Source organism: Exophiala xenobiotica, assembly GCF_000835505.1.
Source record: "Exophiala xenobiotica strain CBS 118157 unplaced genomic scaffold supercont1.6, whole genome shotgun sequence".
NCBI lineage: Eukaryota > Fungi > Ascomycota > Eurotiomycetes > Chaetothyriales > Herpotrichiellaceae > Exophiala > Exophiala xenobiotica.
In genome coordinates this window covers 387,241-412,315 of record NW_013562489.1, presented here as the reverse complement: position 1 = coordinate 412,315, position 25,075 = coordinate 387,241, and the positions used below count along the sequence as shown (strand labels likewise).

The following is a 25,075-nucleotide window of genomic DNA, read 5'->3' as shown; positions in this document are numbered from 1 at the left end:
GGCATATCCGGGAACCAATAGAAAAGCAACCAGCAAAGCATGTCACTGGCAGTATGGTGTTGGCCACCGTTGGCAGCGCACCTGATGGCACTATGATCCATCGATTTTGTTGTGCATACGCGCAGACGTAGCCGGCGTCCTCTGCGCGCGGCATACGGGACCAAAAGACTCATCAAACATCTCTAGCAGGAGGAAATGAAGCACGCCTGCGAAAGCAGGTGGTAGCGACCACAACGAGAGATGTGCTTTCAGCTGCAAAGGGCATCCAGAGATTCAGATCCGTGCTTGTCATCTTGATGCTGCCGTCAGCCACCAACGCCATCCCGTCCAGATAGTCTGCTGGGTCTGGTCCATTCTCAGATATCTGACATCAATTCCGGTAAACATGGGTCTCGGAATCGTGAGTGATCGCAAGAAACAATACAAGGACGACGGTGGAGTCTGGTCCGGTGGAGAAATGAGAACGTACTGATCTCTTTCGTATAGAATATCCCAACCGTCGCGGCCTCTTCTCGATCAGTGCCAGCCTTCACTGAGGACGGTCGTTGGATCAACGGGACCACAGAAAGCAAGGACAAAGGGTGAGAGCTCAACACTTCCCCTCAACAAGCAATAGTGCTCTTCGCCTGTTCTTAGTAAACGTATACCCAACCACCATTACCTGCGCCCACTGTTCTCGAGATTGTCTCCAACGCTTAGCCGGTGACATAAACACCGGCCATTTGAGCCGACCGATGGTTCGTATGTGCTAGCAGTTCGGCCCTCCTCTGATGCTGTTTAGCAATATGGAATCATTCCACATATAGGCCGACTGCCCAAGTGGTCATGCCTATCTCACTTATTTGCCGTACCCGGACTAATGCTCGATCTCACCGTCAGCGTCATAGCTGCAGCCGTTTGTGAACTGGGAGATACGAAGCAACAATGTCGAGGCTTTGGAATGCTGCACTCGTGCAAATTGGATATCAACAGTACTAGTAGCTGCGGAAAAGGCAAAGTATGAACAGTGTCAATCAAGCGCAACAGCTTCGGAAAGCACGGGAAAGTGATTACTTGGCGAACAGCGGGTCTCTTCTGCATGAGCAGCGACCTTAATCTGTTCCTGTCGGGTCAAGCATTTTGCTGCATGACACCGATGACGGCCTGCAGAATGACACGGGGGTGAGAACAGAGCAATGCAAATTTGTGCCAGAATACAGTCGGATGTGTGCAGGTTGGGCACGAGGCTGTCCCGCCGAATCACACTGTGTCAAAAGGTCTGTTCGATGTAATAGGTACACCACTTTTGGTCGGGCAGAGAATATATGCTTCATTTAGGTAGCTACCTGTAGGTACACAGTACTCCGTAACAAGAGGGCGGTCACTGAGGCAAGCTTCAAATACAGGCGCTGTGAAGGCCAGTGGCAGGAAGCAAAGATTGTCAAGCCGTTGGCTACTACCGTAGTATGGATGTACTCCATAACGGATGATCCGCGCCCCTGCAGGCATCAATGGCGACCAGGCTGCTTCTGGATTTTTGTCGAGCAAGACACAGTGACTTTGTTTGGGGCCTGTATGAGCGCTGCTGTGTCAAGAAATGCCAGGTGTCATCCATCACTTCCCCTTGAAAAAAAATATCGATGATACTCTTCTCCCACACCAATCTCTCACATTCGGCAATTAAGATACCTAATGTTGTACGGAGTATCTGTCCAATTGCACGAGCAAATTCCCCGGCCACTTTGCTGCTTCTATCCATCCACCAGATCTTTAACCTTAATCAAATGCTGTGCAAAAGGTCCCTGGCATGTGCCTGACTTGCAGGGTCTTTGGGGCTCAATAGGATCCCCATCCCCGCGCCCAGCCTACCAGCTAAGTTAACTTAGTGAGCTCAGCATGTCCATGTCTCGTTGTGCTAACTTCGGTCACCCCTACCTCCTCGCCATCTATCTGTCTCTCTATCTCTCTCACAACGCCCCCGCCTGCTGAACAGTCACTCAATTGAGTTGCTGGCAATGTGTTTGAGTATGCCTCCAGGGCGCCGCTAGGTATATATATACTCCTTCAGTACACCCTCATCACGCGACTCCACCGTGGGCTACCGTCTCCACACAAATCGCGCCCGCGGCTTCATTGTATTCGAGATGTCCACCTTGAGGACATCATGCTCTCTCCTCCTAGCCTTCGCGACGATCGCGCTCCTCCAAGTCGCTGCTTCACAAAGCATCGTTCCGACGTCCAGTTCGAGCACATTTCCTGCCTGCGCGGTCAACTGCGTGGTTCTTTTGCAAGCACAAAGTGCATGCATTCCACCAAACGTTGCAACCACAAATGACCTCACCTACGAGAATTGTTTCTGTCAGAGCAGTCTCCTGGGGGCTCTGTACAGCACACCGGACTCTATTTGCACAGCAGAATGTACTGTCGAATCCGACAGGTCGCAGCTACAAACATGGTTTCAGGGGTTTTGTTCTCAAGTCGGCCAGGGCATTGATCCCCTAACGACAACGGCCTCCCCGACGCCAACGGCTACGACAATAGTGACAATCACAAGTTATTCCACACCGCCACCCGCAGCCTCGAACACTGGGACGGGGAGCGCTTCGGCGCCGGCTGCGGCGGCAAACAAGAGCTGGTAGGGCGGATTGCAGATGCAAACTATTCCTAATCATAAGGGCTGACGAAATTGCAGGATTGATACCCATTGGAAATGGATCCTTATGGTAGCCATCCTCATCGTTGGATTTGCGCTTTTGACTTGGGCCGCAATTTGGCTCAAGCGACGACACCGGCGGAAGCTCGAGGCACGCCGGGCGACGATGTCGGGCCTTCCCACTGTGGATGAGAAGAGAGGAACTCGTGCTGCGACTCCGGACCTCTGGGGACCTCATCAGGTGGGTGTACGCCACTCGTAAGTTTGCTTTAGCTAATTGTTGGACCAAGCATATGCATCATACGCGCGGTTTTGAGTATCCTGACGCATTCATCACGGGTAGCGGTGCCCTTGCTGCCAACGGTGATCGTGACAAGAGGCGATCGAGGAGAGTGTCGTCTTCCCAGAGCAACAGCCACGGCCGCACTGAGACGACAGAGCTTGCGGGCAGGCCACCTGCATCCCGAAGACAGTCATCGAAAGGCAAAGCAAGAGCTAGAAATTCGACAGCAGATATCCATCCTGCACTTGATCCCGCAGCCAGAGATCGAAGCAGGAGTCAGAGGCGGAGGGGCCCGGAGAGCGATCAGGAGCAAAATGGCGACCCAAATCATGAGCGAAGACTTCGCGAGGTTAGAGGCGCACGCCGCAAAAACAATGACGACCAGATCTGAAATAATAATCTATGAAATGCTGACACAATAAATCTCCCTCCGACAAAAGCTGAGACCTTGTTTCCTGTGGCGTGAGCCATTAGCGAAATGCTATCGATCTCGATTCATCCTGCAGGTTGTGGAGCAAAGTCTGGAAGCAGACTTTTCCAGTATCTTCTTGAGACTTTGAGGACCGTTTTGCTGTATGAACAAGGACGGCGCAAGTGTCCCTGTTCACAGTAACTCAGCCTTGTCCCATGGTCCTACCCTGATATCCGATCGCTGGCCCTGACCCTACTCTCGAAAACCCCGTCCATGTATCCCACTCAGCATGATCGTCGTAATAGTATCATGTAGAATCAAGTCTATGAGCCTCATTGTTTTGATGTTGAAGGCTGGCGAAAAAAGGGTATTCTATCGGAAGCAAACACGTTTGTCTGACGTCTCGCTTTTATATGGTGACCAAACTGACGGGGAGTAAATATAGTGTGGGCTGGCCGTCAGACCAACCTGCTTTTTGACTTGATGAAGAGGATCCTTGATTTCATTGTATCTACCTCTCGCACAATCGTCCCATTATTCCGCCAACTTCTACGACGCAAGGCTGAACGAGAATGCTTATGTGCTACCCGACGCAGTAGGCGCCAAATGATCGCCTTCTGCACGGTGCAAAGCGCAGTAAATGAAGCATGTCCCTTCCCAAACCTGACTGCTCCTTTGTCATTCCTAGCATTCACGACGACTTGGAACTCGATAGTCGCATATACTACCCAAGACGATCTGAGCGGAACCACGAATTATTTGGCCGGAGCTTCGCTATCTTCGCACACCCCTATGCGCCGCTTGGCGGTTGCTATGACGATCCACTCGTGGGGATAGTTGGCAGCGTGCTACTACGACAGGGCTTTGTACTCGTCACTTTCAACTTCAGGTGAGCTTACCCTTCGAAGGGCCCTTACGGAGTAATTCGGTCTGATATCGTGGCTGGCAGGGGGGCATCTGGCTCGGCGGGGCGAACAACGTGGTCTGGGAAGGCGGAACTAGCTGACTACGTCTCTGTATATGGCTTCGTGTTGTGCTGCATCGATGCAGTCTTCCGTAATGTCTCGCGTGTAGAGACAGATGTCTCGGGAACAGATACAGATGTTCCGCGTCTATGTGCATCTGACTCGAGGTCGGAAGCAGCTGTTCCGGATACATGCAGAAACACTCAATCGCCTATCCTCATCCTGGGAGGATACTCGTACGGTTCGATGATTGCGGCTCATCTGCCTTCCCTGGGCACAATGACGGGATTGTTCAAGGAAGCAAAGCCGGGGTCGGCGGAGTGCGAGATCAGGGCACGTGCGAGGGACTTGGGCAAAGATATCAAGGCCTACTTTGCGATGTCTTCATCTGTTATGACTCAGACTGTGCCGGAGGGAAAAGAACCGGATCAGACTACTCGTGATAAGGACACGAGGTTGAAGAGCCCGAACCATAGCCGGAGTGAGAGTCGGATCGTGACCATGGGAGGGTACGAGTCAGATGCAGCCGGCCACCGGAGCAGCCGAGAAAGGCCGAGGAGAAGCGGCGACGGGGATCGAGCGAAAGAGGGTATCGAGAGGATTCGTCGAAAGGTCAGCCACAGAGAGCATCGCGTACAGCACCTTCCTACTACTCCCTCCACACCCATGGGAAAGCCTCAGGCCGTGTCGGTGGACTTGGCGCCGATACTACCATCGATTGCATACCTGCTGGTGTCGCCGCTCTTATCCACAGTTGCTGGCTTCACTACAATGTTCTCGAAGTTGAAATTTACCCCCAGGATGGGCGGTACTGGTCCAGCTCCAGCAGAAGAGTTCCATGAACTTACGACGCATCCTTGCCATTGTCTATACGGCAGTAAGGACGTTTTCACTTCGGATCGGAAGTTGCGAAGATGGACGGAGGAATTGTCAGCTCAACCCGGGTCACAATTCGTTGCGAACAGGGCTGAGACAGGACATTTCTGGCAAGAACCCGAAGCCGTAGTCCAACTTCGGCATGGCATCGCGGAGTGGGTTAAGGGATTGGCATTACGGAGTGATAAGGAGGGAACTGTGAATATAGACGAGGCAGGCTTCGCGCCGACTATGCAGAGCGCAGCGTCATTAGGACCAAGGTAATGGACATAAAGTCCCTCAAGGTACGCGAAAGCTGTAGCTCCAGGGAAACCCGCCATCTGAAGGAGGCATAGACACATCAGTCGACTGTCACAGAAGTGGCTTCGGGGCAGGCATGAGAGTCTGTTTTCTGGCCCTGAAGCCATTTTCTTTGTTCCGAAACGGTAGGACGGCATATCGTTAACGGCCGAGAGATCTTCGCGGTTGGTCGAGTGACTGAAGTTTTGCATGGGATGGCCAGGATGCTGCAGGCAGCCAGATCCGGGCCAGGGATCTCGTTTGGGCTTGGTATTTCGAGCTGAGCAAGGGTGTCACGCGCTCCATCCAACTTATACCGCCCATTGTCCGCGTACATATGAATGGCCGCCGTGGCCACCCACGGAGGCAAAGAAAATGCAATGTGACCTGTAGACGACAGCTTCGACAAGCAAAATGACTTCTCCGGCTTCAAGTTTCTGGGTCAATTGACCAGGACGATGTCATATGAGCCGCCCCACCTTCATTCATTCAGTCATCCATCATCATCCGCCGCACTGTCCAACTTTGCCGGCACCTGGCAATCAACACTGTGTACTCCATACTGTGTAGGCATGCTCGATTCGACTCGTTTGACCATCATCATCATGCCGTCGTTCGACTGGTAGTCTTCTGCCACTCTTCTCCTCTACGGATTCTCGCCATCTCGCCGCTGCCATGCGCTCCTTCATTCTTCACACGGTCTAGTTTATTCCTTTGTTCTTCACTACAACCAGGGCTGTCGCGATTTCAATTGAGCCGCAGCCCCTACCACCACAGCCGCTTGCATTATTGAGGTCACAATCTCTCACCTCTACACTGAGTCGTGTGCGAACCTCTCTATAGAGATCTGTTTAGAGTCTCTTGTCACACTCCTTCATGGCCGCTGCCGAAGCACCGTCATGACCATCCTCTTATTCCCTGTTCCTAGGCATGCTAGTACCCAGCTCTTCTGGTCGTGCGTCGGCATCTACGCCGACGTCGTCAAAATATGCTCACCGAGCAAGAAGTTACGCAGGCTGGCCGAGGAGGTTGCCAGATTCAGCAGGAAGCCGCCCGAGACAGCCACCGAGACCCTCACGAGACGCATGCACCAAGCAACGACCCTCGCTGAATACGAGGAATGCACGGTTGCTCTGGATCAATTACAAGGGCACGAAAGATGGAAAGAAGGGAAAGAGTCTGTGGAACCTGGTTACAACCCCGACGTTATAGACACGCAGATTGGCATGCTGCAGCGAGCCATTGCAACCTCGGATCTCGGCGCCATGCAGCACGTCTTGCGAACTGGTTTGAGTCGAGACCTGGGAGGTATGAACATGTTAAGATTATACAAGCACTCTTGGTTTGGAACGAAATTTTTGATCGACGAATATATCAATACGGTCCTGGACACTATCGACAAGTTTACCGATACCACTATCCACTACAATGTACCTACGGCAGAAGTTCGATTCTATCAACAATCATTAGAAGATGCGCTCAAGTACATGGGACGCTCAGCGCTGACCCTCTCTGGGGGAGCCCTGCTAGGCATGAAACACATTGGCGTTGTGAAAACACTATGGGAAGCCGATCTGCTACCAGAGATTATCTCCGGAGCATCCGCCGGAAGTATCGTGGCAGGGATTATTGGGAGCTCAACGGACGAGCGCATGCTTGAAGTGCTGGAATACTTTCCAAACTCTGATCTGGCCTGCTTTGATCCACCTGGCACTGGCAAGGTGGGATGGCTTCTACAACGAGTTCACAATTATGTTCGCACAGGCGCTTTCTTTGACATGGCAAACTTGAAGAGAGTAATGCAATCCTGGCTCGGCGACATCACCTTCCGAGAAGCACACTACAAGACTGGCCGAATACTAAATATCTGCGTCTCAAGCGCCAGCAGTGCAGAACCACAAATCTTGAACTACGTGACAGCGCCGGATGTCTATGTGTGGTCGGCCGTGTGTGCTTCATGTGCCGTTCCAAATGTGTTCTCACCAGTCAGCATCTACGAAAAAGATCCCATCACGAAAGAAGAAAAGCTCTGGATGCAGAATGCCCAACAGACTTTTGTGGACGGTTCACTGGACCACGACATTCCTATGAGGAGACTGTCGGAAATGTTCAACGTGAATTTCTTCATTGTCTCGCAGGTTAACCCTCACGTTCGAGCATTTCTTGAACCCGAGGAAAACTTTCAAGGCATACAGCCCCAGTCCCCCATGCCACATCGAAGACCGCTTCAAACCGCCAAAGACCTCGTTCGGCAGGAAATCATCCACCGCGCACAACAGATGTCAGATCTGGGCCTACCACAGAACTGGTATCGATGGGCTTCTGTTTTCAACCAGCAATATACAGGTGACATCAACATTCTACCCGAAATCAAATCGAGCGAGTATTTCCATATGATGATGAATCCCACTCCGGAATTCATGGTTGAATCCACGATGGCCGGAGAAAGGGCCACTTGGCCTAGGATGTGCCGAATCAAGAACTGTGTCGCTATTGAGCTTGCCCTGATTCGAGCAATCCATACACTAAGAGATCGCGCGAATTTTGGTCCCGAAGCTCGAGCTGCGCGTGAAGTCAAACGATCGAGCAGCAGAGGGCGCTCAAGACGGGGTCGTTCTGCCCGTCCAGCATTCCTGCGGAGAAGAAGTCTCAGCATCGAGTCTACTGTATATGGTGAAAATGGACTAAGAGCAACAACTCCATTGAGGGTTCGGCGCAATGTCAGCCTTGGGAGCATACCTCTGCAACGCGACATGTCACTGACCTTTACGCCTCGAACCACCCCATATCTTTCACCGCAAGTTGGCATTGACCATGACATGCTGAACGAGGCGCTGCTAATGACCTACACCAACGGTCAGGGCTGATGTTGATGTGTACATCGCATTTGCGGTACAGACTGGACGAGGAGGCATTGGTCTTCACGTGACCTTGTGTTGGGAGAACAGCCATGAGCGTAGATTTTTCGTCTTGATACCCATTGTTGTATGCAAAGAAATTTGTAGCATTATAGAGAAGATAGAATGTCCAAATACAGCTTCTAGAGATTCCGTATGCATGCATGCATCGATATGTGTAACGAAGCCGTTTGCGGTGCGTCTCGAAAATGGGTGGGGAGCATGTGGCGTTGGCGTTGCGCCTGCAACTGCGAATTGTCTTGTCTCTTTTCTCCTGCAGAACCGTGTCTGTGCAATGCCAGATCGCAAATAACAAGGCCACCATGGACAGTGAAAGTCCTCGCCTGTAGTCCGTTGATGGCAAGAGCAGGTTGCTGTTACACAGCTTCACGCCATATGGTGCTTTTGGTCCGACTGTGGCAGAAATGGACCTGAAATCGATGCTCAATGACTCCTCGTCGCAACGACAACCGCCTCGACTTCACACTCCTCAGTCCTCCTACGACCAAGCTGCCGTCCACACCCCAGCTTACGACCCTCTCGAGCGAGCATCCTCCCATCCTCAACCCTTTCCATCTTCCGACTACAAGTCCTCGGCCAATGGCTCCTATTTTGCCGTGCAGTCCCCCCACCAGCAGAACTCGGCCTCCGCGTCAACTCCTAGCCTGACAGGTCAATCGATATATGCGCAAAGTCCTGGACCATATGGACAGATACACACACCACGTGAAGGGGTCGCGCCTTCCCAACCATACCAACAGTCACCATTCGTCCCTTCACCATCATCATCCGGGCCTTACCCTCCCACACCTGGATCCGCTCACCGCCATCAAACACCATCTTCTGCCACCGCGCAACATCACCCTGGTCTTCACACCGCTTTCGCTCATCAATCGCCGCGAGATGACCTGAACTCGAACGGCACCCCGCGTGTAAACCCGCAGACGCTGTCACCTCAGGCTCAATTCCACCCTCCGCCTGCCACACCCTTGGGACCACCAGTCTCCTATCCACGACCATCACCGCATCCACACCGACCTATTTCCCAAGGCCACGAGAGCTACAGAAGGTCATCGGTCGGGTCTGTAGGGTCCACGCAAAGCAGGGATTTCACTCAAGCGCCCTACGCGCACGGGGACCTTTCCAGAAGCGGAAGCATACAAAGAACATACTCGGGGGATGTCAGGGAGCGCGAACGAAGCATCGAGAGCGTGAGTCCCAAGACGATTCCAAGAGCGACTCCCCAACGTCAATCGAGCTCAGTGAGATATCAAGAATCAATGTCAGAAAGTTCTCAGGGCGCACAGCCTGCGTATGACATGGGCGCAATCACACAGCCCCAAGGGACGCCCGACAGAGCCATTGATGCTCAACACCACGAGGCGGCAGCTAGGTCTGTTTCTACACCGGCTGATACGAGGGCTATGCCTCAATACCAGGGCGCAGGACCTCCCAACAGTATGACTCCTCAATCGACCCATTCTTCTCTGCCAGCGCAATCGAGCCCTCCAATTACTGCACAGCCGGCTCTGAAACGAAGTGCGAGTCACATCTCGAGTGTTGCCTCGACGCCGCAACCACGCAAGCGACCTCGGCGGGACGAGATTCCGCTTTTTGCGCAAAGCGCCAGAAGTAGGCCGTTGAAATTCATCAAGGCTCCACCCGTGCTTGCACCTCCGCGAAGTGAACCTGTCATCAAGACCGAGCCGCAGATGCCCAATGGTCAAGTTCAACTTCATGTGACGCCTGTAACCAGCACGCCGCCCGTCGAGGGTCCTTGGGAACCGTCAATCACGAATGTCACACCATTTGAGGATCTGACCCGGAGGATGTGCGATTGGATCTACTCGGTGATTGGTGAGGCATCACCTCCTCCAGGTGGAGCAATGTTTGAGATCGAGGCCAAGCTCGGCTGCATATTTGATGAGCATGCAAGTCATCGCTTGGCTCTACCCGTGGAAACGGAGACATGGTTCAATCGGGACAAATATCGAGGAAAGACTAGTTTCCAGAGTTCGATGAACATGGTAAGTTATGATTTTGAGTTGCTGATATGGCTCGCGGCTAATTACCCTCCTCAGATCCAGCATGAGCTGTTGAACAAATTTCTCAACAATTTGGTCGAAGAATCTGTGCGTGAGTCAGGTCGAACTGTAATAGGGTACAACCATCCTCACGAATACGACGAGTTTTATGAGCTTACCGAGGAAGGAAGACGGAATTTGGCGCCGTGGATTGTGACCTGGCTCAATCCAAGACACAAGCCTCGTGTGAGGAGAACCGTCGATGAGGAGACAGGGCAAGTAAAGGCGCAGATTATCAAGACTCGGATTTCGGACGTCGATATCTATAATCCTCGCGCAGACTTCGATTACAGAGTATCAATCTCGATCGAAAGTCCCTGGGAAGGGGATCCACATTGGCTGACAGAAATGACGGAAGGTGGGCGCGATCGACAGAAAGATCGTATGAGCTACAGACATATGGCATATCAAATTGACCTAACCCAGGTCACTTATCCGAACAGAGTGGAAAAAGAGCACGAGTTGGAAATTGAGATCAGCACGGAACAGATCCGTGTTCAGCTGGCAAACGCGCGGGAGGGTCGACCCAGCAGGTACGAGGAGTTGGTGAAGAGTTTCCTTGATAATGTGAGGATATTATGTCGACAAGGGTCGGTCAAAAGATGAGGCCGTTTCGAGGAGAAATTGCTGCAATCGTAAAGGATGAGATGGTGTGCTTGAAGGAATTGATTTCTTGCGTTTAAGTATGGGAGCTCTTGACATACACCCGCTGATACCCTTGTAATATTATTATTTTCAAGTGTACGGAGTTCCGAGAGTCACGAAGATCCAACTGTTTTACTGTGTTTCTTTATTATGTTGATATCGAAGTAGATTCGTGGTTGGACGGACCCTGATGGACTCTGTGTCACGTGCCCGAGGCTAGAAATTGCAAGTCTTACTAAGGTACCTGACAAGTTGAGTAGTCAGGCTGCACTCTGGTGATGCAAACTGATGCCGCAGCCATTCGCACCGCTAACACGTCAATTGTACCTTTATGCGCGCCGGCCTTTCCATCCCCTGCTCCTCTTCGCCATCAACGAGCCTTCCTCTCCTACAATCTACCTTTGTTTTGTACACTAGATTTTCTTCTTCCTGTGTTCATTACACTCTTTGCGGACCTCGATCCACCGTTTGCGTTGACCTGCGGCTTTTGCCCCTTCTTGCCAGACAGGTCAACAGATCCCGCATCGTCCACCATTTCATCCTGTCTGCGCCTACGCAATAGTACACAACGACCATGGTGGGCTTGGTTTCCGCAGCTGGCTTGGTCGGCTTCCTGTCCGAGCCAGATCCGGAGCTCAAAAGCTTTGCTCTAAAGCAGCTGGATGGCCAGGTCGATTTGTTATGGACGGAAATTGCCAATTCTGTCGGCGAGATGTATGTATCTGCAAGAAGCTGAATCTACCTATCATTTGCTGACACCATCTGTCTAGAGAGGCTCTGTATGAAGATGATACCTTCCCGGACCGCGAACTCGCTGCAATCGTCGCATCCAAAGTATACTACCACCTGCAAGAATATAATGAAAGCATGGCTTTTGCATTAGGAGCTGGAAAATATTTCAGGTTGGACAATGCAGGAGAATACGAAGACACAATCATCTCAAAATGTGTTGATACCTTCATCGCTTTGTCCGCCAGCCGAGATCCTACTTTGGCCGCCGCCACTGCCGGATCGCAGCCTCAGCTTGACACAGCTTTTGGACAGGGAGGGGATGGTGCCGCCAGCATGTCCGCCAGCCTGACTTCTCCGGTTACGCCTTTCACTCAATCTGTCCTGCCGTCGAAGTCACTCCTCTCAAGACAAAATACAGCTGCCTTTGATCCTACGCAAGCTGGTGCCGAAGCTGGCCAAGTTGGCACTCCGGAAGCAATCATTCAACAGCGCGGTCTCCAAAAAGCCTTGACCCGTGTCGTCGAGTCCCTCTTCGAGAAGTGTTTCCAGGAAAGACGATATCGACAAGTGGTGGGCATTGCTCTTGAAGCACGAAACCTTGACATTCTGCGACGGGTCATCAAGCGAGCTGCAGAGGACGAGCGAAAAGAGAATGGCGAAGCTACAAAGAGAGGCGAAGAGTTGATGGATTACGTTCTCGAGATCTGCATGAGCGTCGTCCAAGAGCGAGGACTGCGGAATGAAATCTTGAAACTGATTTTGGAACTGCTGAATGAGATCCCCTCACCAGATTACTTTGCCATTGCGAAATGCGTAGTCTACCTCGATCAGCATTCAATGGCCTCCAACATTCTACGACAACTGGTCGAAAAGGGTGATGCTCGATCATTAGCAGTCGCATATCAGATTTCTTTCGACCTATACGACAACAGTACTCAAGAATTCCTCCAGAAGGTCCGGGAAGAGCTTTCCGAGATGGTACCAAAAGAGGAGCCTTCGTCTGGACCTGATGCGCAGAACACTGACAAAATGGAAGAAGACAAGGCGGAAGATCAACTACAACAAGAATTGCAGGATTCCGCAGGTGCACCTGCACCTTCGAAGCCTTCCAAATTGTCGAAGCCAGAACAACAAGATTCAGTCAAGAAGATCAAGGACATTCTTGACGGTCTTACATCAATACACTTGAACATAGAGTTCCTTCACAAAGCCAACCGGGTCGATTACTCCATATTAACAAAAGTCAAGGACAGCTTGGAGGCGCGGTACTCAATATACCATACGGCTGTCACTCTAAGTGCCGGTTTCATGCATGCCAAAACAGCCACGGACAGCTTCTTCAGACAGAATTTGGAGTGGTTAGGCAAAGCTGTCAACTGGTCGAAATTTACCGCTACTGCTGTCTTCGGGGTCATCCATCAAGGCAATATCAACCAAGTCCAGAGACTACTCAGTCCATACCTGCCGAAAGCCGGTGGTGTCAGCGGTTCCCATGATTCCCCATACAGCCAGGGTGGTTCACTCTATGCTTACGGCTTGCTGTGTGCCAACCACAAGGGCAAAGCTGTTGACTTCCTCAGGGAGAAGTTCAAGGAAGCCACAGAGGAAGTCGTGCAGCACGGTGGTGCCCTCGGCCTTGGTGTTGCTGGAATGGCATCTGGCGATGAGTCCGTCTTCGAGGATCTGAGAAACGTGCTCTGGGCCGATTCTGCTATCAATGGTGAAGCCGTCGGCCTAGCAATGGGTCTTGTCATGCTCGGTTCTGGCAACACCAAGGTCTTGTCCGATATGATCCAGCATGCTCACGATACTCAGCATGACAAGATCGTTCGAGGTCTCGCCGTTGGCATGGCTTTGATCATGTATGGCCGCCAAGAAGGCGCAGATGAGCTCATCCACGGTCTTCTCAACGACACCGATCCTACCATGAGATATGGTGGTATCTTGACCATCGCCATGGCGTACGTCGGAACTGGCAGCAACAAAGCTGTACGGAAATTGCTGCACGTCGCTGTCAGTGATGTCAGCGACGATGTGCGACGTATCGCTGTCCTGAGCTTGGGTTTCATCCTCTTCCGGAAATACAACAGCGTGCCCAGAATGGTCGAACTTCTTGCCGAGTCCTACAACCCTCATGTCCGGTACGGAGCTGCCATGGCTCTGGGTATCTCTTGTGCTGGGACTGGCCTGGCCGAAGCGATCGACCTGTTGGAACCTATGCTTAAGGACCCCACTGACTTTGTGCGCCAAGGTGCCTTGATTGCTCTGGCTATGGTTCTGGTACAGCAAAACGAAGCCATGAACCCCAAGGTCGGCTTAATCCGTAAGCAAATGCTCAAGATCATAGGCGACCGGCATGAGGATGCCATGTGCAAATTTGGCTGTGCTATGGCACTGGGTATCATTGATGCTGGCGGCCGAAATTGCACAATCAGCTTGCAGACACAGACTGGTAACCTGAACATGTTGGGAATTGTTGGCGCAGTGGTCTTCACGCAGTACTGGTACTGGTTTCCTCTTGCGCACTTCTTGTCATTGTCATTGGCACCCACTGCCGTCATTGCCATTGACCAGAAATTGGAGGCGCCTGTCTTCAAGTTCCATTGCAACACTCGACCAAGTCTGTTTGATTATCCTCCTGAGCAAGTAACCAAGACGGACGAAGCTCCTGAGAAGGTCAAGACTGCCGTTCTGAGTACCACTGCTCATGCGAAGAGACGGGCCGCCAAGAAGGAGAAGCAGCAGAGACGGGATAGCATGGACGTCGACACAGTAACTCCTGTCACGCCCAAGATCGATAAGAGTGACAAGAGGGAAACCGACGAGTCGGCTGCCAAAGAGGAGGAGGGCAAGAAGGAAGAGGGAGAAAAGAAAGAAGGAGAAGCACCTGAAGTCAAGAAAAAGGGTGAAAAGGAGAAAGTTGGGTATGACATGCCCAATATGTCGAGGGTCCTGCCAGCGCAGTTGAAGTACTTGACATTCCCAGATCATCGGTACCAGCTCGTCAAGAAGCCGACTGGCGGTGTAATGGTGGTGCTGGACACCGAGCCGGACAAGGAGCGCGAGACAATCCCTCTTCTCGTCAGCAAAGTTGAAGCTTCCGCTGTAGCTCCTGCCGGTCAAGCCGTCGGTGGCGCCACACAGCCAGCTCCAGAAACCCCTGCACGACAAATTACTGGAAGTGGTGCGGCGGCAGCAGCTGGTGTACTGACGGCGATTGACGAGGATGAAGAAGGAGCGGAGGAGGCGCCTTGTCCAGCGGAGTTTGATTACGAGACCGATTCGGAAGAGCAAGGCGAGTGAAGTAATTATGGCTTTGCTCATCCTGGGCCTGTGTAGCGTCATTCCTCTCTCCCTCTCTCCCAGAGGAAAGTCGGCCAAGGATAACAGGGAAGGTCTGCATGACAAGAGCAGACGCAACTGCAGAGGTTGCTCTGACTTGTATTAAAACACCTCGGTACTTATTCTAGTATTGCATTGTCTTCGGCTAGGAGATCAATCATCTTGCTACTTCAACCTGTTTCCCGTGTTTTCGAGCACGAGTATCAATACTGATATTGTATTGTAAGTTGTGGCTTCGACCTAGCACAATCACCATCACCTTAATCGTGCTCCGGGGTATAATTACAAACGGCGCGTAGAGAAGGAGCTTTCTGGCTTTTTGCAAGTGAATGAAGATGGGTGATGGGTATTCTTTTATACAGGGATTGATGGTAGGTGTGTAAGATATATGTAAGAGGTCGTGATGTTTACAAACGGGTGTGAAAAATATACAAAGCAAGATCCAGATCCGGGGCGCTCAAGTTTGTAGCTCCCAGATGCCCGCCTGGCACTGGGAATGCCGAATCACTTTCACGTCGAAATGCTGACATGATCCTTCCTTTCGCATTCGACCGTCATATGCCATGTGCGGCTCGATGGCCATAATCGTGTGTGTCTGGTCTGGTCTGGTCTCGTAGGCCCGCACCCAGCCTTTCATTTTCCCGCTGGTCTGATTCTCAGCCTGGTATCCATTCTTCTCGTGCTAAACCGCTCCTGCTAGTCTCAGCCCAGACATGCCGGCCCTCGGGAGAACAATTGAGGAAGCCGTTTTGCTGTGTCGCCATGAATTCGAATCGAAATCCCGACTCTCAGGAGAATCCGTGTGGGGATCAGCACTTGCAAAAGTTCCGCGTCTTGAGTGTTTAGCGAGTTCGGCAACCAAAAAGGTTCGATGCGAGAATGCGCCAGCGCCTGACCTGATTCTTTTTTGCCCTTGGTGGCAAGCCCCAAGCCCCGAAGCGAGAAGAGAAAATGCATATCTCTCTCTTCTTCTTTTGGTTTCATCACCGTACCCTACAGATCAACATGCCACCCAGCTTCCGTTCCACACACTCCCTAGCCTCCAGTATGCCTCGATCCGTACTCACATACATACATTCGCCGGTCCTCGTCAGCCCTTTTACATAGCCGCTATTCTTCCCCAGGACGAGCTTTGTCAATCCCGACGTGTCCATCCATATCCGCCGCGTTGGCTTGCTCACGAGACTCATCTTCTCCAGCACGGGCTCGCTGTTCCAGTACTTCAGCCCCAGCCACAGGCGGCGACTCGAAATATTGTGCCGTGTCACCGGTTCGATCGGGTGCGCCGGGTCCGACGACGTCGGGTGCGTGAGAAGTTTGTGTGACGGGGGAGGTTCGGCACCGCCGCGGACGACGGATGATATGAAGCCGCTGTTTTGCAGGGCGAGCATGAGAGCCAAGTGGAATTTCGTGTCGGGGATCGAGGTCAGGCCTAAGCGTGCCCGGGAGGCGTTTTGGAGATGGGAGCAGGTGTTGGCGAGGTGGACGAGAGACATATTGCGATGGGAGGCTGTGTCCCAAGGGACTGACGAACTAGACTATAAAGGTCGATTTTTTCTTGCCTACAGCCGCTATCAAGGTTGACGTAAGAAGTGGTAGAGAAGAGAGGGCCGGTTGCGAGTTGATTCTCGTGTAGCTGGCGGTTGATAAAAGAAAGTTGAAGGTCCGTCGAGGAAAGAGGATGATTGGTCTTTTCTGGGTGAGCAAAGCCTTTGAGCGTCGTCTTCTTCGTTTGGGGAGTACCTCGGTAGTCGAGTGCCCAACTGGAAGCTTCGTTGTGAAAGGGTAGCCGATGTCGAGGTTGTGTTGCAGCTTGCAGTTGACCTCGAAGAAAGTTGAAGACCGTCCAAAAAAGCGCGACCAAATGCCAAGGCCGGTCAAGGACCAGGTTGATTGGTGGACAGGATCAGGCTGAGGGTTGCAGGGATAATGGATCTTGCTCTCTCTTACGCTGCTCCGTACAGGACTCGTATGACTTGGCTAATCTATGAAAATGAAAACATCAAATAATACTCCGTGCTAGCCCTTCATACAGATAAGACTGAGAGTTGGACAGGAATAGGTTTCATTGTGAGGTTGGCGCACATGGCGGGCAAACGCTTGCGTTTTGTAGACCCCATCCACCCCATATGGTATCCTCTTCTGTAGACAGCCAGTATGCCCAGAGAAAGGGTCCTGCGAGTATGGCGATATGGCAGATCAGCAAACGATGAAAAGTTCGGTCAATTATTTGGCCACGATTCTACAATGTATACGTCATTTCAGCACCCAATCTTCCTTCTTTTAAGGAGCCATTGAGAGCTCTTCGCTATCCACGCAAGCTGTGAAGTACAACTTCCAAATGTGCTGAGAAGGGCGCCTTCTTAGTCATGGAGCCAGCTAAATGGAGCATTGGTCAATAGCGAATTCCAGAACCTGCCCATCCTAAGGGCGACGTGGTACCTCTTCGAACGATACGGGTCAACGCCTGTCATCTCTGGCGTTCCGGCGGGTGGCCGAGGAGGGTATTTGCACTCTGCGAAATTCAAGGGAACCTCTCTGCCAGGCCCGAATGCTCTGGAATGCAGCGCATCAGACATGCGACTTTGCGTTTGTGCCTCGGTTGTTGGCAAATCCTGAAGGTGTACGAAATATTGAAGGCGCTGTGTCGACCTGGGGAACGGGGCGAAGGGTTAGCTTACCAATGTGGAAAGGTGCTGCTGCAGATTTGATCACTGAGCATGAGGAAGGTACATCTTTCGTAAGTGCATGCTGTTGATGTTCCTTATTGAAGTAAGGAGATATAGAGTTGCGTGGGATACGGACTGGAGACCTGGAGGGAGGAAAACGAGAGCCGTAGGCAGGGCTAGCCTGAGACAGCAATGGGTCACACGCCACTTGTTGACACCTTGTCGACCAGTCCAGGGGCGAGGCCTCAAGATGCACGAGTTGTTTCCTCACCAGTGTGCACAGGACAGGAGTTAACCTACTCTAGTCTGCCACATCTGAGGCCCAAGAGCTCTGGGTCCCTTCAATCTGGAATCACCAAAACCCCAGCTTTCCTCCAGGCCGAAAACCGTGCATCAGTCACCTCCAAATCCTGGCTTCTCGTTGATCTGACAGCACGCAGCATACCCATTGCAACACACCGCCGCTTCTTTCATCGCCGCCGCGGGCGACGCAATAAAACAAACAAGATGAGGAGAAAGGGAGGAAGTCATGTTAAGCGCCCGCCCCCCTATGCCCCCACATAACATCTATTCTCCCATTCGCCAAAATGGGGTTCAGCAAGCAAGCCAAAAATAACGCCCCTGTCACACTTACATTTCCTCCCAATCACCTGCTCACCGGTTTCAAGCCCCTGCAAGCTCATCTGAAACCACTGGCTGCGCGTGTTCGAGGAAGCGCCAGACCCATTGCCCATCAAATGCCGGCTGACCCAATGATCAAACCCCTGCAGTTGCTAGCACGGTTCCAGCGATGCGGTACGGTGGATGCATGCTCGTGGAGTTGTGTCTATTAACCCAGACATCACCACCTTGAGACACGCTAGAATCCTCCGAAAGCTCAAAACTGTTCGGCCATGCGTTTTAGCCTTGCTGATCCTGCCACCTGTGCGTGCGTTGGCAACCGACACGAGGCAAAGAAGGGGGTGATGTCAGGGGCCAAACATCGTCGCTGCTTTAAATGTTTCTCCCGTTAACGACAATTCCTCCATCTCCCATGTTTGGCCGATTTTCGGATTCAACATTTGATTGACTAGCCACGGCAGACTGTAACATCCGGCTTGATGTCTGTGGGAAGGTACATTGTCACCACCCTCTGAGTTTGACCATCTCGGAGCACTTCGAAGCTTTCGAGCCATTGCTGGCTCCTCAGTGGTTGTCCGGCCACGAAACTATGTGGCAACAACGCCAATGAGAACCTTGTAAGCAACTCTGATGAAATACATCATCAGTGGCGGTCACCTTCCCACATATTCTAATGCGTACGTAATCATACATTGTTGAGCAGCAAAATGGATTGTTCCAAGCTCGTGGTTCACATAGGACAATTGACGATTCAGAACAGCATCATATCGATCAGCGAAGGTTCTCAGAGGAGGCTCTTTGCCATATTCTCTCTGCCCTTCCTCGCTTGCTGGGGAATCGGATTTGTGCAAAGAAATGAAGTCCTCGTGAAGGACTCCGAAAATAGCATCCTTAGACCATGATCAAAAAAGTTGCCATTTGCATGTCAGGGTTTAGGCTCTTGCTCCTCTCGGCCCTGAGAGGAAATATTATGTGATCTTCACCTTTTCGATCTCTCTTTTCCAGGCCAACTCCGCCACACGCAAGAGTCCGGCTGCGGACCGAACCCCGTCCAAAACAACTGATCAAATGCTTTTCAGGTAGCCAACCATGAACTCATGCCCCACGATGAAAGGTAACATGGGATTAGTCAAATGTTCTCCGCGCCGCCTTCCGGCACAGTGGGTTGGATATGAGGGCTTCAGATTGGTTCATAGCGACCCAACCGTCGTCTGCTACATGTTGTGGCTCGCCGTACCGGTACACCGAGCGCCATCGCAGAACGTGATGTGGTATCATGTACAAAAGAAAAAGTAGCGCATATCGTTAGAGACTCGAGACGAGTCATGTCGTGACCAAATAGTGTGACGCCCATTGCTGATTCTTCCGAATGCCGAATGGACCCGAGTTCTTTGCGAGACCAGTGACTATCAAAGTCATGCTACAGCTGTTGGAGTTGACACAGTAGTTGGGGTTGTGACAGTCAGTGACCGGGGTGAGGCAATGACCGTAGGGGAGGACTCGATCAGTGTTGAGGGAAATTTATCAACAGTGATGCCAAGCGGGTCTTTCGGGGTGGATGGAGGAGGCATCTCTGAGATTTCGACCTTTCGCTTTTTGCCCTTCGGAGCTGGATCTAGTGGTGGTGATCTTTTGTAGGTGACCGTTCTCGTCATGACGGATCGTACACTGACTGGTTTGGAACACGCGCTTCGTGGGGCGTCGAAATAGCGTTTGTCTGTGTTCCAGTCGGCTGGAGAATATGGGGAGTAGACCATGCTACCAGTGCTCATGCCACTGAAAGCAGTACGTGGAGACGGGCCGCACGTGCTGGGAGAGAAGGCGGGAGAGTGGGGTATTCGAAGTCGTCTGAGCGCGGTAGGAGTTCTGCGAGCATTCGGTGTTGGTGGGAAAGAGCCGGAAGATGATTTATGGCTTTCGCTTCGCGAAGAGGAAGTGCTTGAGGAGGTAGAAGCATTGGAGATCATGGAATGCCTTGTGCTTGTCGATTCATCGGACAGTGATCTTTGCAGAGCCCCAGTCGTAGGAGGACTGGCCAGTACAGGCGTCAAGGCCTTGAGAAAGTCGGTGTAAGCCACTGGCGGTGTAATGGGGGTTCCAGCACTCTCCTGCTTGATGACCGCCGACATGCATGACACCGGAGTGTTGACTATCTCGGAGGGGAATGAGGCCGTCTTGGGAGTCTGCAGAGGAGGAAGAACAGGTCGCGTAACGGCAGGCATGTCGACGTCGACAACGAGTGAGTCGGTGTCTTGAAGCCTTTTAATGTTGAGGATGAGGAGAGTTGGCGGAAGAGGCCTGACGGGAACTGGCGCAGGGAGGCGAGGATCGTTCCGTGAAGAAAGAAAGACAGAAAGGGCAGACAGTGAAAGCGATGCCTGATCTATTTCTGGGGAGGCAAAGCTCGCACAGCAGTAGCTTGTACTGGCACTAACAAGCTTGACCAGGATGAGACCAGCTCAGTTTACCGGCGCATGTAACCGGGTGCAGGAGACTTGTCGTAGGGTGCAGGTGAAAGCAAGCTATGACTGGAGATCGGTTGGCGCGTAGAAGAGAGCAAGATCAGTATGTGCAGGACCAGCCAGCGAAGAAATGCGGCAACGAGAGTGGTTGAGTTGAGGCGCCTGACTGACAAAGACCCTGAAGACTGGGGGATGGTTGGAGGATCTGAGGGAGCAACAGCAGTGTGGAAGAGAAAGAGATCCTGTCAGAATGGAAGAAGAGGATGAAGGAGGGATGGTGTCGACAGTGGAGGCAGCGAGGATAGGTGGTGAGCTGGTAGGTGGACGATGGTGGGCTCGTGGGTAGTGGGCGTTAAAACAGCGGGATGACCGGGGTCAATGCGGGATTGTCTGTTGCTGTTGGTTGGTTTCTTTTCTCCTGTTGCCGCCGGCGGCAAACACGAAGGGCAGTGGATCAGATAGCGAGATGGATTTTGCCCAAGAATAGTCCTTGGCCAGATGGCTGATTGGTTTGACCTGCGAGCCTGTCACTAGCTGTCCACATCCGACCGGGTGAACTGTTCAGCTCCTCGTCTCTGGTATGCTGATTCGACGGATGAGCCTGCAACTGTGACTGGCAAGCTCGACCGCAGACGACAGGGAGGGTGGTATCCTGTGAGCCTACGCAAATCCAGGATGTGCCTTTGTTTGGTTTTCTCGCCGGGTCGGCGTCGCGGTCAGCCTAGCGAGCTGGACCTCGATAGGCGAAATGCGCGCTGCGGAAGTAGCTATGGGAGCCCTGCGGGGTGTGTGAAGCCGTGACACCAGACCTCAGCTTCGTTGTCAGCCCAGTTGTTGTGGAGATGGTGGGTGGAACAGTAATACGAATGGACGAGCGAGAGAGCAGAACTTGAAGAGGAAGAAAGTGACAGCCAACCTGGCACCACATGCATATCTGCAGACACCTGATGCAGAGGCATGGATTTTATCTATCTTGTCGACAAGCCGCTGACCACCTGGCCGGCTTTGTTGCTTTGCTTGCTTGTTGCCATGACACAATTCCTAACCGCTATGTGCTTTTTGATTTTCTGATTCGTTGCAGCTTCACACCAAAACATCAGGCTGACTGGCCAGATGCGGGATTGCAGATATCCCAACCTTGAGCGCGCGGCACCATCATTCGCATATCTTGCATCACTTCCTGGACTGAATCGGGCGCTATGGTTGCTCGATTGCCTGACTGGGTGAGGAGATCTATCGTCTATGTGCCCTGCGTCGACCACGTTGCCAGCGCGCGCGCCATTCCCTTGCATGCCAATGGACTGTATCGGCCGAATTTGCTTTCAAGCAGCTACAGTTTGTCTCAAAAGACCGCATTATATCCTCCAATCAAAGTGCCATACTTGAGCTGAAGGAGATCAGTCTCCTGAAGAAGTCGCTCCAGAGCTGTCGTGACTTTCCGACCACGGCTCCAGACCGGATTTGCGCCAGTCCGTTGAAGGAGTATGTCATCATTTCTCAACGTCGAGGACCATGGAACAAGCATTGGCTGCCACATGTTCTAGGCAAAGGCCAAGCTGCCGGCACAATCACGAACCAGAGTTCGTTGGCGCTCTCTGCCTCGGAAGACGGCTCTCTTTGTGGCCAATCGGGTAAGATATCTGGGTCTGATGATGATGGGACTTTTGCTTCACCCAAGCGCTCGGTTTGTGGATGGGCGATGACTTGCAGAAACGCGAACGAACCAGTGGAGTCCCGGATACTGTCTTGAGTGCGAAAAGATATCCTGTTTTGTCAAGCTCCGGGCAGTTTGCCTTGAAATATCCTCGACGCTTCTACATCGACGATTCTCTCAACGTCTGAATACGGGACGAGGATCCGATTGCTCGATGACTTCTTTTGCGATGCTTAAGTGCTATGCACGATGAGGAGTGTCTCTTGTGACCGTTATAGGCCCTTTCTCCCAGCTTTGGCACCAATCACTGCAAAACACAGTCGCGCCAGGATGACGAGGCGCACAACAAACTGATTGACTTCCACCGTGAGAGTCAGTGCCATTGGCTGAAAGCGATCTTTTGTGATGGGCATGCGTAGACCGGTTGCTCATAACTTCTTGTGTCATCCACAGTGCTCTACCAGATACGAGTATCCACAGTCTGACAAGGAATGATCCGTGAAATTGGAGCAAAGGTAAGCATCAAGGCACTGCCGCAGTCCTCTGTGACCTGGTGGTCATTGTGGCAGCGTCTGAGCATTTAAGCTCGTGTTCATTGGCCTCGTGGCAGTTCTCGTCGAAGTTCTCATCGTGCGAGATCTTTCCAGGAACTCCTTTCTCACCCACCTAGGGACAAGCCAGGACGGTGCGGAACTCTGCTGCCACGTAAACATGCAGAAGTCGCGCCGCAAAAGTTGGACCTGACCACCGCATATCGCGGAGCTGCAGTCGAGGAGACATGTGCTATCCCAAGGGACCTTGCGACCTGGACCTTTCATTGTCGGAGCCCTGGCATATGCCCTAAGAGGGTGGGAATGAGATTGTCTACCGCCTGTCATGACCACACTTTCATCACAGGCGACCAAATCTGCCCACAGTTGATCAAGCCCAGGAGAAATACTCACTTATGTGCCCTGTATCCCAAAATTACTTGTCGCAAGTACGTGATAGTACGTATGTGTGATATGTGCACACGAAAGGCAACCGAGGGTATGGGCTTGATGGCCCGCCTTGCCGGATGATGCCGGGTAAATCCGAAAAGCTCTTATCGGTTATCGCCCCGCAACTAAGCAATTAAGCAATTCAGCAATCATGTAAAAATGCAACATCACTTTTACTTGCCCGCAGCCAGTCTGGGCCTGTTGACTGTGTGTTCCTGTCTGATGCGATCTGTCCTGATCTTTCTTTCTCTTCGTACATGTGTAAAGGTCCGATTTTGGTGTGAATAGGCCTGAGTTTGCGCAAGACAGTGCTGTCATATTCAAGGATACACTTCACCAGCCACAGGCCTACCTCAGCACCCTACCTCCCTACGAGGCTGACCTAGTCCGGCTCTCAAACCATCCTCGAACCCTTGGCCACCAGTACTCCTCCGAGGTCACAAGTGCGGCAAGCCGCATCAACCAGCTCACGATGCCTTCCAACCCATTTGCGACGTTCCTCATCATCTGCCGTAAGGACAACTCCTGAGACGCGCAAGAAGAAAGACTGACATGTGCGCAGCTGTATCCTTCTTCCTGGGTATCCTCTTCGCTCTCTTCCCTTACGACTATCCGCTGCTCTGGTCCTCGCTACCGACACCGGCTGCACACTTCGACGCCATCGAGACGCACTTGAAACTCTTACACAATGCACCGAACCTGATCCAGCGCATCCTACACATCATGCTCACCGCGGGTCTTGTGGGATTGGTCATGAAACTGTACAAGCCCAGCGAGTCTAACATGCTCTTCGATGGTGGGAGTCTGGTGCTCTACATGGTCGCGGTCATCGTCTACATCGCCAATATCGTCAAGGGTTTGCGCATCGTCAGTGAGGGCACGTATGGGATGGGAATGCAGAACCTGGATCAAGATCAACTGGACAATGTGAATGTGCAGGGGTACGACGTTGATACGGGGGATAGCGTCCTCGGCCGGGAGGACAATCTCAAGGTTCTGGCTGCAAGCAACACAATCCTGGCTCTAGTGCTGGTTGGTGTCCTGGTTCTGCAAATCGGTCAATGGTACGCAGAGCGTGTCGACGAGCGCGCTATGAAGGAGTTCAAGGCCAAGGAAGAATCGGAAAAGGAGAAGAAGGAAAGCGAAGGTCCCACAACTGCTAGTGTGAAGAGACAGAGCAGTGGGAAGGAAGGCAAGAAGACGAAATGAATGACTTGGCCGAGTGAGGCAAAGCTTCTGAGCTCCAGTGTTCTTCGAGACATAGCTTCGATGCCGGTTTCGCCATCTGCATACGAGAGCTATCGCCTGTATGACTGGAAGATTGGAGCGTCCTGCTCGTTGAGTTCCTACTACATGAATGGGTGTCGAAAAAAAGTTACTAGAGGGCATGCGCTTCCTGGACTTGAAGTTCCCCAGAGACATAAAAAGCGCCGATATAATGGCGCGTCCCTCAGTTCATACGGAATTAATTGTCCCAAGTAATAACGCATTTCAACAAGGCAACAACGCCCGTGTGTTTCCCATTCTCCTCAGGAAAAAACG

The 25,075-nt window shown here is 52.1% G+C and overlaps 9 protein-coding genes across 10 annotated transcripts; 6 read left to right on the top strand and 3 right to left on the bottom strand.

Annotated features, from left to right (window-relative positions):
- Nucleotides 1-1,881: 1,881 nt before the first annotated feature.
- PV05_09445 (uncharacterized protein) lies at nt 1,882-3,334 on the top strand. Its single transcript, XM_013455786.1, has 3 exons — nt 1,882-2,614; nt 2,672-2,873; nt 2,923-3,334. The coding sequence occupies exons 1-3, from the start codon at nt 2,124-2,126 to the stop codon at nt 3,304-3,306; spliced, it is 1,077 nt and encodes a 358-aa protein (XP_013311240.1). The 5' UTR covers nt 1,882-2,123; the 3' UTR covers nt 3,307-3,334.
- A 520-nt stretch (nt 3,335-3,854) lies between these two features.
- On the top strand, nt 3,855-5,540 carry PV05_09444. Of its 2 annotated transcripts, XM_013455784.1 has the most exons (3): nt 3,855-4,216; nt 4,277-5,452; nt 5,504-5,540. In XM_013455784.1, exons 1-2 carry the CDS (start codon nt 3,975-3,977, stop codon nt 5,430-5,432), a joined length of 1,398 nt encoding a protein of 465 aa, XP_013311238.1. In that variant the 5' UTR covers nt 3,855-3,974; the 3' UTR covers nt 5,433-5,452; nt 5,504-5,540. The 2 variants fall into 2 exon arrangements, with proteins under 2 accessions (XP_013311238.1, XP_013311239.1); XM_013455785.1 differs by having other exon boundaries at nt 4,277-5,540.
- Nucleotides 5,541-5,802: 262 nt separating this feature from the next.
- On the top strand, nt 5,803-8,498 carry PV05_09443 (uncharacterized protein). The gene has a single exon (XM_013455783.1). The coding sequence runs from the start codon at nt 6,347-6,349 to the stop codon at nt 8,312-8,314; it is 1,968 nt and encodes a 655-aa protein (XP_013311237.1). The 5' UTR covers nt 5,803-6,346; the 3' UTR covers nt 8,315-8,498.
- Nucleotides 8,499-8,605: 107 nt separating this feature from the next.
- Nucleotides 8,606-11,184, top strand: PV05_09442 (uncharacterized protein). Its single transcript, XM_013455782.1, has 2 exons — nt 8,606-10,371; nt 10,426-11,184. Exons 1-2 carry the CDS (start codon nt 8,770-8,772, stop codon nt 11,032-11,034), a joined length of 2,211 nt encoding a protein of 736 aa, XP_013311236.1. The 5' UTR covers nt 8,606-8,769; the 3' UTR covers nt 11,035-11,184.
- A 228-nt stretch (nt 11,185-11,412) lies between these two features.
- PV05_09441 (uncharacterized protein) lies at nt 11,413-15,322 on the top strand. Its single transcript, XM_013455781.1, has 2 exons — nt 11,413-11,787; nt 11,844-15,322. Exons 1-2 carry the CDS (start codon nt 11,648-11,650, stop codon nt 15,106-15,108), a joined length of 3,405 nt encoding a protein of 1,134 aa, XP_013311235.1. The 5' UTR covers nt 11,413-11,647; the 3' UTR covers nt 15,109-15,322.
- A 171-nt stretch (nt 15,323-15,493) lies between these two features.
- Nucleotides 15,494-16,953, bottom strand: PV05_09440 (uncharacterized protein). Its single transcript, XM_013455780.1, has one exon. It carries the CDS (start codon nt 16,641-16,643, stop codon nt 16,131-16,133), a length of 513 nt encoding a protein of 170 aa, XP_013311234.1. The 5' UTR covers nt 16,644-16,953; the 3' UTR covers nt 15,494-16,130.
- Nucleotides 16,954-19,083: 2,130 nt separating this feature from the next.
- Nucleotides 19,084-21,189, bottom strand: PV05_09439 (uncharacterized protein). Its single transcript, XM_013455779.1, has one exon. The coding sequence runs from the start codon at nt 20,657-20,659 to the stop codon at nt 19,853-19,855; it is 807 nt and encodes a 268-aa protein (XP_013311233.1). The 5' UTR covers nt 20,660-21,189; the 3' UTR covers nt 19,084-19,852.
- Nucleotides 21,190-21,816: 627 nt separating this feature from the next.
- On the bottom strand, nt 21,817-23,531 carry PV05_09438 (uncharacterized protein). Its single transcript, XM_013455778.1, has one exon. The coding sequence runs from the start codon at nt 22,189-22,191 to the stop codon at nt 21,868-21,870; it is 324 nt and encodes a 107-aa protein (XP_013311232.1). The 5' UTR covers nt 22,192-23,531; the 3' UTR covers nt 21,817-21,867.
- A 188-nt stretch (nt 23,532-23,719) lies between these two features.
- Nucleotides 23,720-25,032, top strand: PV05_09437 (uncharacterized protein). Its single transcript, XM_013455777.1, has 2 exons — nt 23,720-24,045; nt 24,096-25,032. The coding sequence occupies exons 1-2, from the start codon at nt 24,006-24,008 to the stop codon at nt 24,740-24,742; spliced, it is 687 nt and encodes a 228-aa protein (XP_013311231.1). The 5' UTR covers nt 23,720-24,005; the 3' UTR covers nt 24,743-25,032.
- Nucleotides 25,033-25,075: the final 43 nt, after the last annotated feature.